This window comes from Trematomus bernacchii, unplaced genomic scaffold (genome assembly GCF_902827165.1).
Source record: "Trematomus bernacchii unplaced genomic scaffold, fTreBer1.1, whole genome shotgun sequence".
Classification (NCBI taxonomy): Eukaryota; Metazoa; Chordata; class Actinopteri; order Perciformes; family Nototheniidae; genus Trematomus; species Trematomus bernacchii.
This window is the reverse complement of record NW_022987582.1, coordinates 11,006,023-11,020,795: the sequence shown is the minus strand read 5'-3', so window position 1 is coordinate 11,020,795 and position 14,773 is coordinate 11,006,023. Positions and strand designations below refer to the sequence as shown.

Genomic DNA, 14,773 nt, shown 5'->3' with positions numbered 1-14,773 from the left:
TCTGCGATTTATGAGGTAATTATCCATCGTCAGTGAACCTACAATAGATGTAGGCCCTTTGGAAAGATGTGTTTCCTTCTCCTGCGAGGTCAACAGACTGTTTTGTCAAAGGAGTCTAGTGGCTTTGAAGAGAGTAAATGGTGGTTTTAGTTGGTTGTTGGAAACCAATATCTGACGGCAAAGTAAAGCTGTGAAAATACATTGTACATATTTTGATATAGATTTGTGTAGGTAGCTAAATTACATTTGAAGGATGTCCCCATATTACAAAAAAGTGATTTAGTTCTCCACTAATGGTAATGATGACACGCTGATGTTAATCTTATATAACTATTTAAAGCTGAAGGAATCAGATATCATCTAAATGGTTTCTGTTGACAGCTCTGTCTCTCCTTTTTAACTGCTGAGCTAATGTTACGTAATGAAATTCTCAACATTATTTGACATTTATACACTAAACAATTTGCCAGAAAATTCCCGGTAGATTAATTGCCAATGAAAATAATGATTGGTTGCAGGCCCAAAGTTGCAGCTTTACCAGATAGCAGCCATCAGTACATTTCACAATGATGCCTACTCTCAAAATAAATGTTTAAAATCATCCTAACAGCATGAACCTGCTGTTCACTTTTATGGGGACAATTGAACAGAGATCATTTGTACTGTTGGGATATCTTACGTTTTAAACGGGTTATAAATGTGATGGTTTCTAAAACCCTGGCTTTGGAGTATTACAGCAAATCATAATACCCAGGTTTCTTCTTTTAACCTCACTACATGTTAAGGTTTTTCCTGACCAGTACTGCATGTGAGAAAACATTTATCAATCCTATATTTTATGATAGTTTTGAGCTCAAAGCGCTTTATCCCATGTCATATGCTGTTATTTTTAGGGTATAGGGCCAGTTCATCTATGTTAGGTTTCAAAAAGTGTTAGTTGTTCATATTCATCACGAACATCCAGCATTTCCCGCCTGCACACCACACTTTAAAACCTGATGCCGAGCTTTATATAACGTCCGGCCGTTCTTCTGGTAAAGCGCTGGAATGAGTCATCGCGGGCTGGAGGACGGAGGTTGTTGTCAACATGGCCCTTCATGCTTAGACTGGCTCTGTGATGACATCATCAACATCTACGCCGTGCTTTGTTTGTTCCCGTGTTTTCTGTTCAGGTCCATCCCCAGCTGTGCCTCCACTGGCTTCTCAGACGTGTTGTTAGGTGACTACGGCAACCACAGAGATGAGCTCATCAACTGTAGGAGGGGCTGAGAGGAAGAGCGTGATGGTGAGACAATTACAGAGGCAGAGCTGAAGGGTTATATAGGGACAGAAAGAGAGGGAGCATGAAATCCACACTGTTTAGGAGAGTACGTGTAATGTCTCAGAGAGACAGAGTGATACAGGGAAGAGACAATTGAGTGAAGCTGCATGAGAGAGGAAGACAGAAGTGAGAGCCCAATGTAGTCTAAACGAGTACATTAACATCTAAGAGCAATTGTCCAAATTTATGTCATGTCAGTTTTTTGGTGCATTAGGCTACAATTTGCAAGCTCAGGAACTAGTTGGAATCCTCAAAATCTTCAAGCGCAGCAATATTTCCAGGTAAAGCACACAAAGGTCACAACGCTCTAGCAAATGATGGCGTTATTTGACCCATTTCTGGTGTTGTACTGCAGTTGCTGTTGCCAGTTTGTGCCTATGGACATCTTTGGAGAACTGCATTAGAATATGTTGACATTTATGGGGATATTAATGGGTCTGAAATCCAACAAAACTATTAGTATCTGCAGTTTAAACACTCATGAATTAGTGCTGCATTGATTTTATATAAAGGGACAATTCATCCAAAAATCTTGTGCTTGTGACAGCCTGCAATGTAAACAATATTAGATCCTCTTAAGAGTTTAACATTCCTTTTAACAATCCAGTTTTCCTTTTAATATATTTGTTAGCTTAGGATACACTGATCCATCCTTTACAAAGGAAAATAGATAGTACAATATGTATTTTGATCTATTGGTGCAAATTGCCATGTGCTTATGCAAGTTTACGCTTGTATTAAACTTGGGGCTAATTATTGGTTGCCACCGCAGTTTTCTTCAGAACTTGGAAGTGTTCCTGCAGTTGACAAACTAGATCCTCTGGTGAAATTCTAAACATGCACCCACTATACGCCGCGGTCGGAAAGGTTACTCTCAAACCCCTGCACACAATGGGGTCTGTATGCCATGTAAGTTGTGCATGAATGTGGAGTAGCTTCCATTCTCCCATCCCAATGTGTCGTCCAAATTTCAAGTAAAAAAAAGGAAAGGGAGTTTACAAAAAGGCCTTCTGCACTGCACCACGTAAGCCGCTGCCACGGCAGAGACACACCCCCTCCTGCCAGCGTGAGACCAATGAGAAGAGGCTTGAGACCATTTCACAAGCCACACCCACTGCAGGGAAGGCACAGATTGACAGGTTGGAAATCTGGCCCAACAGGAGGACTAAATAGACACTGAGAAGCTAACAAACATCAACTAAAAGACTTCCAAATTCTCCAGGTGTCCTCGTTTGGAAGTAATCCCTCTCTCCCTCTCATGCATGCATGCACATACATGTACAGGATATACTGTGTGCAAACATAATATTCAACCTAAATATCATGTTGCATTTGCAGTGCTAACAAAGCAACCTATAGACTGAAGTTTTGCAGAACCCCTCCTAAGTCTTTTGTCATTGTTGACCTCATTTCGAGGCTGTTGGTTGGGTGACCCTTGCCCTACTTTACTACTTGTTCTACAGTGCGTTTACTGTAACTAAAACACATTTGATTCTGCCCAAATAAAAACAAAATTCAAGATAATTTTAGGCAGAGTTTAAAGCTCTTACAGGTTGACGTGGTAGATACAACGTTTCTGCGGGAGAGTATAGCTGTCCGTGCAGAAGGCCATTAGGGAGAGTGAAAGAGAGGAGCACCGAGGTAGACAGGCGGAGCACATACAACAGCAAAATCCAGTCAAGGAGGGCCATTATCACGACTCCTAAATAAAAATGTTCAAGAGGGATTGTTAGCCCCTTTAATTATTCCATTCGCTGTAATGAAACTGCCCCGCTCCCCATCTGCTTTTCATTCTCACTCGTCGCCTCGGGATCAAGTGAATGCTCGCTGACGTGTTGGCCTTCGTCATTGGGGTCACTTTGTGAGTTTATATGGGGCTACAGCAACAAACTGAATTGAAACAGCATTACATTTTCCACGAGAGAACATGCGTCAACAACACATCGGTTCCAGCATGCAACGCAAAATCTAAGCCCATTATTGTTTGACACATCTTTGGTTCAAATTGTATAAAATTCCTTTTTTGAGTATATTCCTATAATATTGCTGATTGCTTTTACTATATTCAGAACTATTCCCCGATGAGGATGCAGTGCATAATTTGTTATGTATACACTAGCTTATACAAGGTTTGTAACATCTGAATGCCATCTTGGTATGCTTAGAGTGTACAATGTTATAGAATTAGTTATATAAACCTTACCTTTACGCAGTAAAAAGTGAGCCGGCTTTTTAACACCGCTGCTGTCGTGACACTGATTGACCTCTGCTGGGTTTCAGCTCCTGGATTCAAGCACACAAACTTTCTGTTGGTTACAGTGTTACCATGGAAACACAACCACCATCAGCAGCAGAGTGGGTGACACTTGGATATTTTTATAGCTTGCCCTTTGTGTGTGTGACGGTGTGCGTGTTCAGTGAGGAGACAGGTCTGGCAATGTGACAGTAGTGTTCCCTGTTACGTGGGAGCCAGAATAACCAGAAGACTCTAATTTTATATTACTGCAGTGTAGTCTGTGTGACTGTTATCCATCATACTGTACTGTATGTAGGCCACTGTGTCTCTTCCAGTGTTTGTGGATCAAATAAGGTCACAGCAATGATGTCCAGTCTAACTGTGTTACTTGAAAGGGGCCCTATTATGTTAATTTCCAGGTTAATATTTGTATTTTGTTCCTCTACTGTGACATGTTTACATGCTTTAATGTTCAAAAAGCTCTTTATTTTTCTCATCCTGCCTGCGCTGCAGCACCTCTTTTCACCCTCTGTCTGAGACCAGAACACAGTCTACTCTGATTTAGTTATCTGGCCGGCTCTGTTGTGATTGGTCAACCAATTGGAGATATACCCTATCACATACAATGTGCTGGAGCGCTAGCCAATAGAAGCGCTAGTGTTAGTGATGTCACTATGTTACTGAGGTAATCAAAGGAGTCCAATGGAGGCGTTTCAGGCAGGGGGGGAAGTGTGTGGGAGAGAAACTCCCTCTCGAGGGAACTTTGGGATTTTAGCCTTTGCAGACTATTTACATGCACAAAAACCTATATAATACACGACAGAAAGGGAAACCCCAAAAAGCATACTAGGGCATCTTTTAAGATAAAAGCTTGGCAACTTGTCAGAAGCTGATGTATGTGTTAAATTGGAGAGAAAAAAGTACTTCCTGCACCTTTTTAGTAGATTGAATAAAACAGTGTAGAGAAGAAAGTGCTGATCTTAAAAAATTGTAATCCGCAAAATGCACAATTTTTAAAGGAATATTTGCTGATGTGACTAAACGCTGTTTTTATCTAAAGAGCGATCCTGCTTTGTCACTCTGATACCAGTATCATATAAAATGAAGTTGCAGTACAAACAAAGTATTGAAGCATTTTTAGGGAAATGGTTGAGTGGCTTTTATGTGAAGGAAAAATAAAGATGTCTTAAACTCTTACATATACTGAACCTATTTTTTATTGTTTTACTTTATCAGCATCTGCCTCAGAAATCCAAAATGGGTTGGACCCGAGTGAAAAAGCAACCCTTTCTATCATTTATCCTCGTTAAGTCTTTATCCCAGCCCAGCTAAAGTAGTGCTGCTCTGTTGCTATGCAGAACAATCCAAGCACATCAGCACAGTGCAGCAGCGCTCTGCTCTAGAGGAGCCGCGTGATGAGATTTAAATCAATTCTGCGACGGTCCGAAATTCTGCCTCCTCCACCCCTGCTGCCTGGGACATGTTGTATTAATGGCTGTGGTGCTTCTCCTTACCCACTAAATTCAGACACACACACCACACAAACACACATACACATACACACACACACACCATCCTCTTCACTGCAGTGGCTGACTGGTGGACCAAGCAGTCAGGAGGGAGAACACACCCCATACAGCACTGCCAACAGAAAGCAGTGTGTGTACTCTCTTTGTGCAATATGTTTTTGTTACTTACTTTGGATATAAAGTGTGTGATGGAGCCTCAAAGTTTTTGTTTATCTAAAAGTGACAGTTGCAGTCAGTATTTCTACAGCTTGTGGTTTTTGCGCGGCTTTCATGCTTTGGGCTCGTTATTTAAAGTGTTCCTGGCTGGTTTGTACTTCATGCATGGCTTCAAGTGCGGGACAGTTTGCCATCCTTATACCTTTTGTGTTTGTGATTACAGCCTGCCTGAAAACTCAGTTGACTGTCTCCACATTTCAGGGAGTGCATGCAAGGCCTTCAGTCTGGCTGCGTTATATAATTTCCTGTGTACTATATATCATATCAGCCATGTGTTCTTCGCCTTATTTTTCTGTATAAAGCATGGGAATGCCTTTTAATCTCTTGCTTTCCTTTCTTAATGTGCCACTGAAAATGGAGCTGCAACCTTTTTATCTTTTTTAAAGGGATACTTTGGATGTTTTGAGGTGAGGTCGTTTGACATACTTAGTCATTGTATTACTAACACTAGATGGTGGTTGGCATGTTACTACTACTAATGAAAAGACAGGAGTACAAGCTTAACAGTTATACAATAAATAATAATGGTAAAGGGGAATGGCAAAATACGTATTTGTACTTATTTTAGCAACTTAAAAGAAATGTTGTTCAGCATGTTTGTTTCATTGTTTGACTTTGGTGGCTGATTCAGAATCCCACAATAACACCAACACACTGACAGATCAGAGCGGTTGTCTATATACTCTGGTGTTTTGTGAGGTAAAATTACTGTTTTTGTCAAAGGCGTCTGGTGGCTTTCACAAGATCACAGATAACTGCTTCAGTTCTTGTCAGAAAAGGCTGTCTGATAGCTAGGCCTGTTGCGATATTCAATAAATTGACTTATCGTACGATAAATAAAAATGGACTCGATAACTTTTCTGAGCTCGATAAATTGCCGTTTACATGCGTGTTTGTTTACATAAGGATGTGACCAGAATTTTTGCCCGACGTGCTGTGAGGGGCGGGGCTCACACACAGCCAAGTCAGGAAACTCTGTGCGTGCAACAGTGTAGCAGCCAAATTAATAATATAGAGACAAGCAGGGGACAACGTGTGACTTACTCGAGGGGAATTTGAAGTTAAATGGAATTGGTTGCAAAACCTAATACCACATCTCCGGTGTGGGAATATTTTGGATTTAAGCCAAATCAACGAGGCGAACCTACGGACTTGAATGAGCCGGGCGGTGTGTCGCATTTGTTTTCAAAAGGTAGCAACAAAAGCTAGCAATACGACCGACCTTACACTGCACCTGAAACATAACCACCCCATTCCGTTTTCCCAGCTGGGAGCAAACACGGCAGCTGGAGATGGAGAGCCCCCACCTTCCCGACAGTTTACAATCAAAGATGCATTTGCCCGACAATGCAAACATGTTGGTGTTCCTTGCTCGAAATCTTTGAAATACAGATTTGGATATGGCCTGTTGAGGCATCTGGGTCTTTGTATGGACAGTGGACTGTACACTTGACTGCTATTTTAAGGAGGGGTTTTTTGCTTGCGAGACAGTGTGCTCATATTTATTTATTCAATATCAGTCTTTACACATCATAACAATTGAACAGTTTTAACTTTACTTTACTTTCCCTCTTATATTGCAGTCCCTCACTCACTCGTCTCTTTCGCCCCCTGTCGGCGGCAGTTGAAATAGAATCGCCCTGTCAAAATTGAAATCCCCTATTAATGTATTGATTATAGGTCCGGGTCCATATAGGTCGGCGCCTGGGTCCGGATCCGGTCCGCCTGCTGCCGACCCCTGCTCTATAACAACATCACTCTAACCACCAATCAGAATAAGTAATCCATCAATCATCCCACTGCTGGGAAATGTACAATCATGACACATTCGGCCAGGGACAGGTGGCACAGGGGGCGTCATTCGGGTTCTGACGTGTTTTTAAGAGAGGATATATGCATCAGACCTCATTGCCTTTCCAAAAATTCCAGTTTGTCATATTTTCCCCCTACTACACTTTGAGATTACATCAATGATGCACAGAAATAGGAGCTGAGTGCAGAGTGCTGCTGTGACTCATTTGTTCAGTGTCACTCTGTTCTCACTGCTGTTTGGATAGAGCTCCTTCCTATAGCACCAACACCATTTCTCTGTATTAGATCCTATGTCAGTCTTCATGCCTTAGACAGACTTTATAATATGGAGAATGTGTATTGCGTATTCTCTCCAGTATGTATGTCCGTGTGTAGCCAAAACTGAATCCTGCCAGGGAATGATAAGTGTGTGTTCTACCTGGCAGCATTAAAGGTATCTCCTTCAGAAACACTCCACTAGTATAATGCACCAATCAGACAGACAGACGGGAAGCAAAAGGGGCTCCCAGGCAGGGTATTCATACAAGTTTAATGAGCATCCGAAAGTATGGAGTGTGGCTCACAGCTCACTCTGCACACAGACGCTAACTGGCTGACTAGGTTAGACACACTACAAAAAAGGCGCCAGACTGACTGTTTGACCCGGGTTATGAAAGCAGCCGAGTTTCCGGGCAATTATTTTTTGGTGGGAAATAATTATCTGAATAGCTCTGAAACATTACCTCAAGCACTTTTCTATGAGTTCCTCCGCAGAGATGTTTACAGCCAAACAAACAAAAAGCCCACAGAAGAAAATTCATCCGTCAGGGACACCAAATGATAAAGTGTGTGCGACTGGTTAATACAGTTGTACACTGCCATGGTTATTAATCACATCCTCTGCCAATTAACTTTTCCATGATGGCACTCATTGCTCCCAAGTAGGGTTGCAAAGGGGCGGAACATTTCCGGTACATTTCCATTATATTGGGAATTTATGGGAACTAACTGGGAATTGAGGGTAATGTAATCAAATTGTATCATTTTATTTTGAAATGAGCCGTTGCGACTTCCGACTGATTTCGATAGAGCGGGTAACATGAGCACAGCCCTCTGTGGATGTCAGCATGAGCAAGAGAAAGGTATCTGAGGAAAATCAGTTTTCCAAGAAAAGTGGGAGAAAGAATATATTTTCACTGAATTCAGGGGTAAACCACAATGTTGAGTATGTTTGCAGAGCGTTGCTGTAATGAAAGTAAGCAACTTGAGCCGCCACTACTACTAATTTGTGTGTGTGTGTGTTCCAAGTGAATCTGCGGCCCCCTGGTGGCCAGTACATAAATGATGTGGCCCCAACACCATCCAAATTGCCCATCCCTGCTGTAGGGGGTGTGGTCTCAATAGCCATGCAGTAAGCAGTGTGCTATGTGCATGTGATTGAGGAATGGCATGGATATTCAAGTGTACTTGAATGGCATCTGTTTGTTTTAGTCAAGATTATGCTAAAATATACTTTCCCCAACTATATTTAAGTTCCTTATGAAGAGCCAACCTTCAATTTTGAAAATTCCCAGTTTATTCCCGTTTATTCCCATGGAAAGTTTCCATCTTGGAAAATTCCCGGAATTTTGCAACCCTACTCCCAAGTATCCAGTGACGGCAGCAGGAGACTCCTGCTAGAGTAAAGCGAGGAAGAGGATTTCACTGCCAGTGTATCCTCAGTGTTCAGCACTCTTTGCACAGGCTTTAGTCTTTGTTTGAGACAGTCAGCTAACACGAGTTAAATTATACTGCAAAATCTCCAACTGCTGAGCTGTTTGTGTTTAAATGTTGTTAGATAATGTTCCTTTTTCTGAGCCGGCCTCTGTTCAAAATCTGTCGTGTTGCGAACACTTTTTTCTATAAAATGACTCTATAGGCACATTTGAAGAGCAACTAGCAGCTTTTACGAGTTGAACACAGTGATATTGTTTAGTTATTATGCAGTTGTGTTTTCTGGGATACTTCTTTGATGCAAAAATCGATCTGCTCATCCTTTCTCCCTCTGACTGTGAGGTAAAACAGTCCAGCTACAGAGTTCTGCTCACAGTCAGATCCTCATGCAGCCCATCAGCTCACAGAAAGTGTGCGGGCTGTTTCAGCAAAAGTTCAGCAGGTCGTTTAAAGTGGCACTTCAGATGCAGCTGACAGATGCTCTCTCTCACCAGTTGTTGGCTTCATTGCTAGATTTTGGGCAGACTTTCACAGTGAGTGGGTTATTAGGTAAATGCACTGTGGTGTGTAGCATCATTTTTCTCTTACCCTGTTTATCTGTGCAGTTGCACATATTAGACTCCACTAATATTAATAATATACTTTTTGTAGAATTGTCTGCAGTGGTGGCTGCATAGGATTGTCTCCGGCTCTTGTGATTCATCCATTTCAAATAACTCCAGAGCATAAACTCCAAAACCACTGAGTTATATTCATAACATAAAGTTGAATTAATAAAACAAGAACTACTGATTCAATCAGATGAATCTCTTGATTCAAAGTGAGGTTTCTTATTGAGGATTCCCTTTTCTTATTTTTAAGACAAAGACTTGCAAGTTATTAATTATTAAGCCTGGTCTTTTTTTCTTTGAGCCACGCGACTAATTTTTAGTTGTATTTCATTTTCAGCTTGGAGCACTGTTTGACATTCAGTGTACCTGAGGGGGCAAGGAACAATCAACTGCTCTAGATTGATCAGATGGATTTCTGACATGTTAGAAATTAGGATCTCACACTGCAGAGCCACACAAGAATGTCCCACTATTCCCCCGTATAACAATGTACTGTCTGTACAGTATAACTTAGTAAGCTAACTTCTCATTCTCTCAGCAGGCCCTACTGTACATGTCTTCCTTACCACCTAGCTGTCAATATAGGCTAGCTTTAAAAACATTGTTTTTAAGTTTCGCATAAAGATGATCAGGGTACATGATGGCACGATTGTGAACGTGCTGTTATGTTACAGACCTCCGCTTGCAAAAAAAACGTCCTCGAAGCATATTCACAGACAATCTTCAATAGCCAGAACAATCAATTGGGGCAGATCTTCGGTTCTATTTTGAACTTGACTCGCACACTGGAACACTTGATGATTGGACCATCACCTGTGTGAAACATAAATCATGAGCTGTGACTTAACATTGTTGACAATTTACTTGTACAGTACGAGTTTGAACTCAAACAACAATTCTAAAATGGTATGGTGTATCCCCATCTTTAAACAGTCTTAATCTTTTATATCACCAAAAACCGTGGGGTAATCAGAAAGCCTGTAACATTCCTGCTACCTGAGAAATACTTTCTATGTTCTGTTCACAACTTGCTCTGATTATTCCAGAAAAATACGTTTTACTTCTTCTTGTGACTTTGCCTTGACCTTCCCTATCGACTTTCTGTGAGTGAAGCTGAGAAAACCTCCCGAACGCACCACTCTGAAATTCTGCAGGAATCGGATAGTCCTGACTTTTAAGTCACGAGGCCTGTCGGCTATTTCTGTCTTTCTGAGCTTTTTCAGTTGTTTCTAAAAACACCAAACTCAGGTGTTGTGGTCACCCCTATATATATACACACACACTCTCTGTCAGTGACACGGATGTATGAGCTACTTCACTACAGCTCTACGTCCGTGGTTGCCATAGAGACACCATGGCAATGAGTCTGCATTCGAATGATGCCTCAGTGGGTTGTATGAGGAGTCGTGATATCTCGGGACAATGACTGGCAAACGAGTAGCCTTGAAGGATAAAGTGCCATGTGATTAATGAGACTTTGGCATGACAATAAGTATCATTCTGACGGGCTGATGTCACAAAACACTTTCTGCAAGTTGCACTGCCCTATTGCGCTGTGACGGTGCAGGCTTATATTTAATGATACATTGTTTGTTGGTTGTGTGTAACATATTTTATCTGTCAATATTTACTCATAAGTATCACATATAGCCTTGTATACAGGATATATTTAATTGGGTACAGAACATTCCCTCATCTGCCGACTTATTTTTTTTGGAACCTCATTACATCTTGATATAAGAGTGCTGATGCTACTCCGACTCATTTGATTCTCACTCATGTGAATATAAAGCTTCTGCATGAGGGCACTAGAATATCAATAGACTTTTTTTCAGCCAGATAAGCTCCTCTCTCGCTACTCTTATTATAATATTATCTTAGGAAAGTTTCATCTTCTCACTCTCCCTCAGCTTTTCTGAACTGCTTCTTCTTCTTCACGGAGGTGTCATTTCAACCGAAGCTAAATAAAATCAGCTCTGGGTTTTTTTTGAGAGATCTCTCTGAAGCCGCTTTGTCTCTGATTTCTCACTTTGTTCACACTGCAGCACAATCAGAATTATGATAAGTCAATATTTCTCAGGACAACTTGTCCCACCGACAGCTGCATACATTTGCATACCGTATCAAACTACTGATATTAAAGTGTGATGATAAATGTTTTTACGCTACATAAATAGACACTATAAAATCCTTCTGTAAAACTTGTCAAAGCCTGTCCATAAAGCGAGGTTGTTTTTATTTCCTGTCCCGGTGAAATGACTGCCGCCACTTGAACTCTTCTAGTCTCAGCCAGTTTCACTGATAAGCTGTTATTATAGCAGGTTGTAAGTATAAGTGGCCAAAGTTCATATTATGGTGTAAATGCTTGTTGCTCATGGCGTTGACCTGACAGTTCTACCGCTTTGAATGTATTAGCAACAAAAAATGTGCCAATATTTATTATAGAACTTGCTTACTGAAAGTTAAGCCGTATTTATAAAAAAAGATATATATATATATAGTTGTGAAAAGGTAATACTAGTTATAATGATAATTCCACAAAATGTAATCTCAAATTACATTTTTTTTTCTCTGAATATGACCCTCCTTCCCAAGCTTCATAATGATTTCTTTTAAATTGTTCTAATTTTAAGTTTTGTCATAAGCTCTAAGATTAAAAAAAGGATTTAAAAATATTACCTTTTACTGTAGTTTGTTTGACTACAATTCATTTGTGGGTTTGCATGCATTCCGGTTTTGTATTTGATTGTTTTGCACAATATAAAAACACACAAATAACAGCTAAGAAATCAGAAACAGTGAAGGAAGAGGCAAAGAACCCAGTGGGCTTTGTTCGGCACCTCCACCTCAAGAGTTAAAAATCACAATATTTAAAAAAACACAAGATCAATATATGATCAATAGCTTGAATTCAATAATGATGGCAACCTTTTTTTAAATCACACATGTAAAGAAAACAAGTATCATACAGTGGTTGAATAGTTTGTCAGGCATTTATCTATTCTAAGCTAAACCAAGTTCCAGTATTTTGTGAAGAATGAAAATCTATTCCAGATTTGTGTTCCCCTAAAGCGGATGGAAAATGAATTTGAGTTAGACACCTCACACCCTGCTCCTCTCCATCAGCCTGAACAAACAAACGCTCATTAAGCAGGGCAGGGTTTCTTGTGCCTGGTGTAGGATTTCGTTTTATTTTCAGCACCAGTGTTGTTGTGCTGTCTGTCAGTTGACCACCTGTAGACCATCTGCTCTGCAATGTTTGTTTGTTTGCTTCCTCTGACCTTCCTCATTTTTAGCAATGTTTTGGCCTTGGCAAAGTGTTTACCAAGTGTTTGTTTTGGATGGTGGCACGCTGCAGACCCACATGGGACCCCGCTGAGCTATATAAACCAGCCTGTTGTCTTTTCTTGACACGCTCAAACCAGCTTGTTTGGTTCCTGCTGCAATACTTACCAAAGGCACACAAAAAGGGTATCTAAGGTCGCGTTCACACCAGGCTTGTTTGGTACGGTTGAATGGAACCCTGGAGCGTTTAACTGCTTGATGAGGTTTGTTTGGGTTGGTGTGAAGGTAAAATAAGAGGATAAAAAAAAAATGTTATTGACCTAAGCTTTAAGTTGCTGGAAAGGTTTGAAAGCTGAATTGTTTTGATTTGCACCGTATTTTCTTAATGCTACATTTTGTTGAAAAAGTGTAAATAAGGTTAATCACTGCCAGTCTACAAAGTCCAATGTTCACTTATTTTTCACATTTTCAGTAAAGACTTTATTCCAATGTTATTTGTTTACTGATTATTGTTTGATATTGGCTCAGCAAGGCTGAATGGAATGCTAGATCTACCTCTACGACAGGTGAAACATTTAGCTTTGTTATATTTTCCTTTATTTCATCAACCTTCTGCAGAGTGCTGTCCAGAAACACACATTTTAGTTGTTTAAAGCACACTTGCATCATATTCAATGTGATAAGGGATTGGAGCATCTGGTAAACCATTGTAACAGTATGTGCTTTGTAATTTACCTCAGCTTCAAGGTTCGGAAAAAGCTTGAAAAGTGCTTGAATTTGAGTTTTGAAAAGGTGTTGGATAATAATCAGTTTTTCCCTGCTTCTTCCCTTCTTTCTTCCACCCAGGTAGCATCCTGTCATGAAGTTCCTGGAGGTGGTCCAGCACTGGAGCTGACACTGTCAGTGAGCCCGACACGACACCAGAACCATCCGTACCAGACCCCCACCTTCCACTGCCCCCCTCTCGCTCCAGCCACTAAGACTGGCTGCTCCCCCCGTCCCAGACACTGTCCTATTTTCACTTCCTCTCTGAATATCAAAGAGAGCCCTCGCCTGTCTCTGGGTCCCAGTACAGGTCAGGCCTCCTGGCTGGTCTGCAGACCTTTTCCCACCCTCCTGTGATAGCATTCTCCTCACTGGCAGCGGTCCACCCAGACCAACCCAGGATCCATCATCATGTCCAGCCGACGGAAGGCCTCCACCCCCCTGATGATCCGCCCAGAGCAGACCATGGTGGAGCTGGATGACGACACAGACGATGACATGGAGGTATACTTTAACTTTGCTTATAGGATCAACTAAATCAATTAAGTTCATGTGTAATATTTTGAATATTTGATTCAGAGCTTGTTTTTAGAAACTTGGTATATTACAAATACAAACCTTTATATGCTATGTAGATATCACAAAGATATGGATAACCTTACATTTCTAGTAGTAATTGTAATATAACATTATGAGAAATGAATGATAAAATAATATAACAAATGTAAAAAAAAATGTAAATGTTCACTGGATAAGTGAACAGTCAGAAAGCTATCCGAACCTGGGGGGACGGAGCCTTTTCCGTCGCTGCCCCCTCCCTCTGGAACTCACTCCCACAACCCATCAGAGACTGCACTGACCTCACCACCTTCAAAAAAATTACAAAAACTCACCTTCAATCTGGCTTTTAATGTGTGATTGTTTTTGTATTGCTTGATTTTAATTTGACTTTAACTATATTTATTTGTTGTTCTTTTATTTATTTATTTTTTCACTATCTCTGTAAAGCGACTTTGAGCACCTGTAAAAGCGCTTACAAAATAAATCTATTATTATTACTAAAATACATATTTAATTAGGTATGGTTTTCAACTCAAAAGCTTACTTGAGGAAGAATTGTGGCTCTTAATTTTCAATGCAACTTAATGTGATGGAACTATATTAAAGGTGGGGTAGGTAAGTTTGAGAAACCGGCTCGAGATCGCTAGAATTTGAAAATACACGACCGGAGAAAATCTGCCACTTCCTTACAGAGCCCCTCCTCCAACACACACGAACGCGCACATGACCAATGAGGGCACGTTAA

At 40.7% G+C, this 14,773-nt stretch overlaps 1 protein-coding gene across 4 annotated transcripts in view; it reads left to right on the top strand.

Annotated features, from left to right (window-relative positions):
- The window catches only part of zhx2a (zinc fingers and homeoboxes 2a), a 28,800-nt gene that overhangs the window by 3,529 nt on the left and 10,498 nt on the right, over window positions 1-14,773 (top strand). For 3 of the 4 annotated variants that reach the window (XM_034127393.1, XM_034127394.1, XM_034127391.1), the window contains exon 2: window positions 13,549-13,971. In XM_034127393.1, coding sequence (XP_033983284.1) covers window positions 13,879-13,971 — 93 coding nt within the window. In that variant the 5' untranslated portion in view covers window positions 13,549-13,878. The remainder of the gene's footprint in view (window positions 1-13,548; window positions 13,972-14,773) is intronic. The other variant, XM_034127392.1, reaches the window with a different exon arrangement.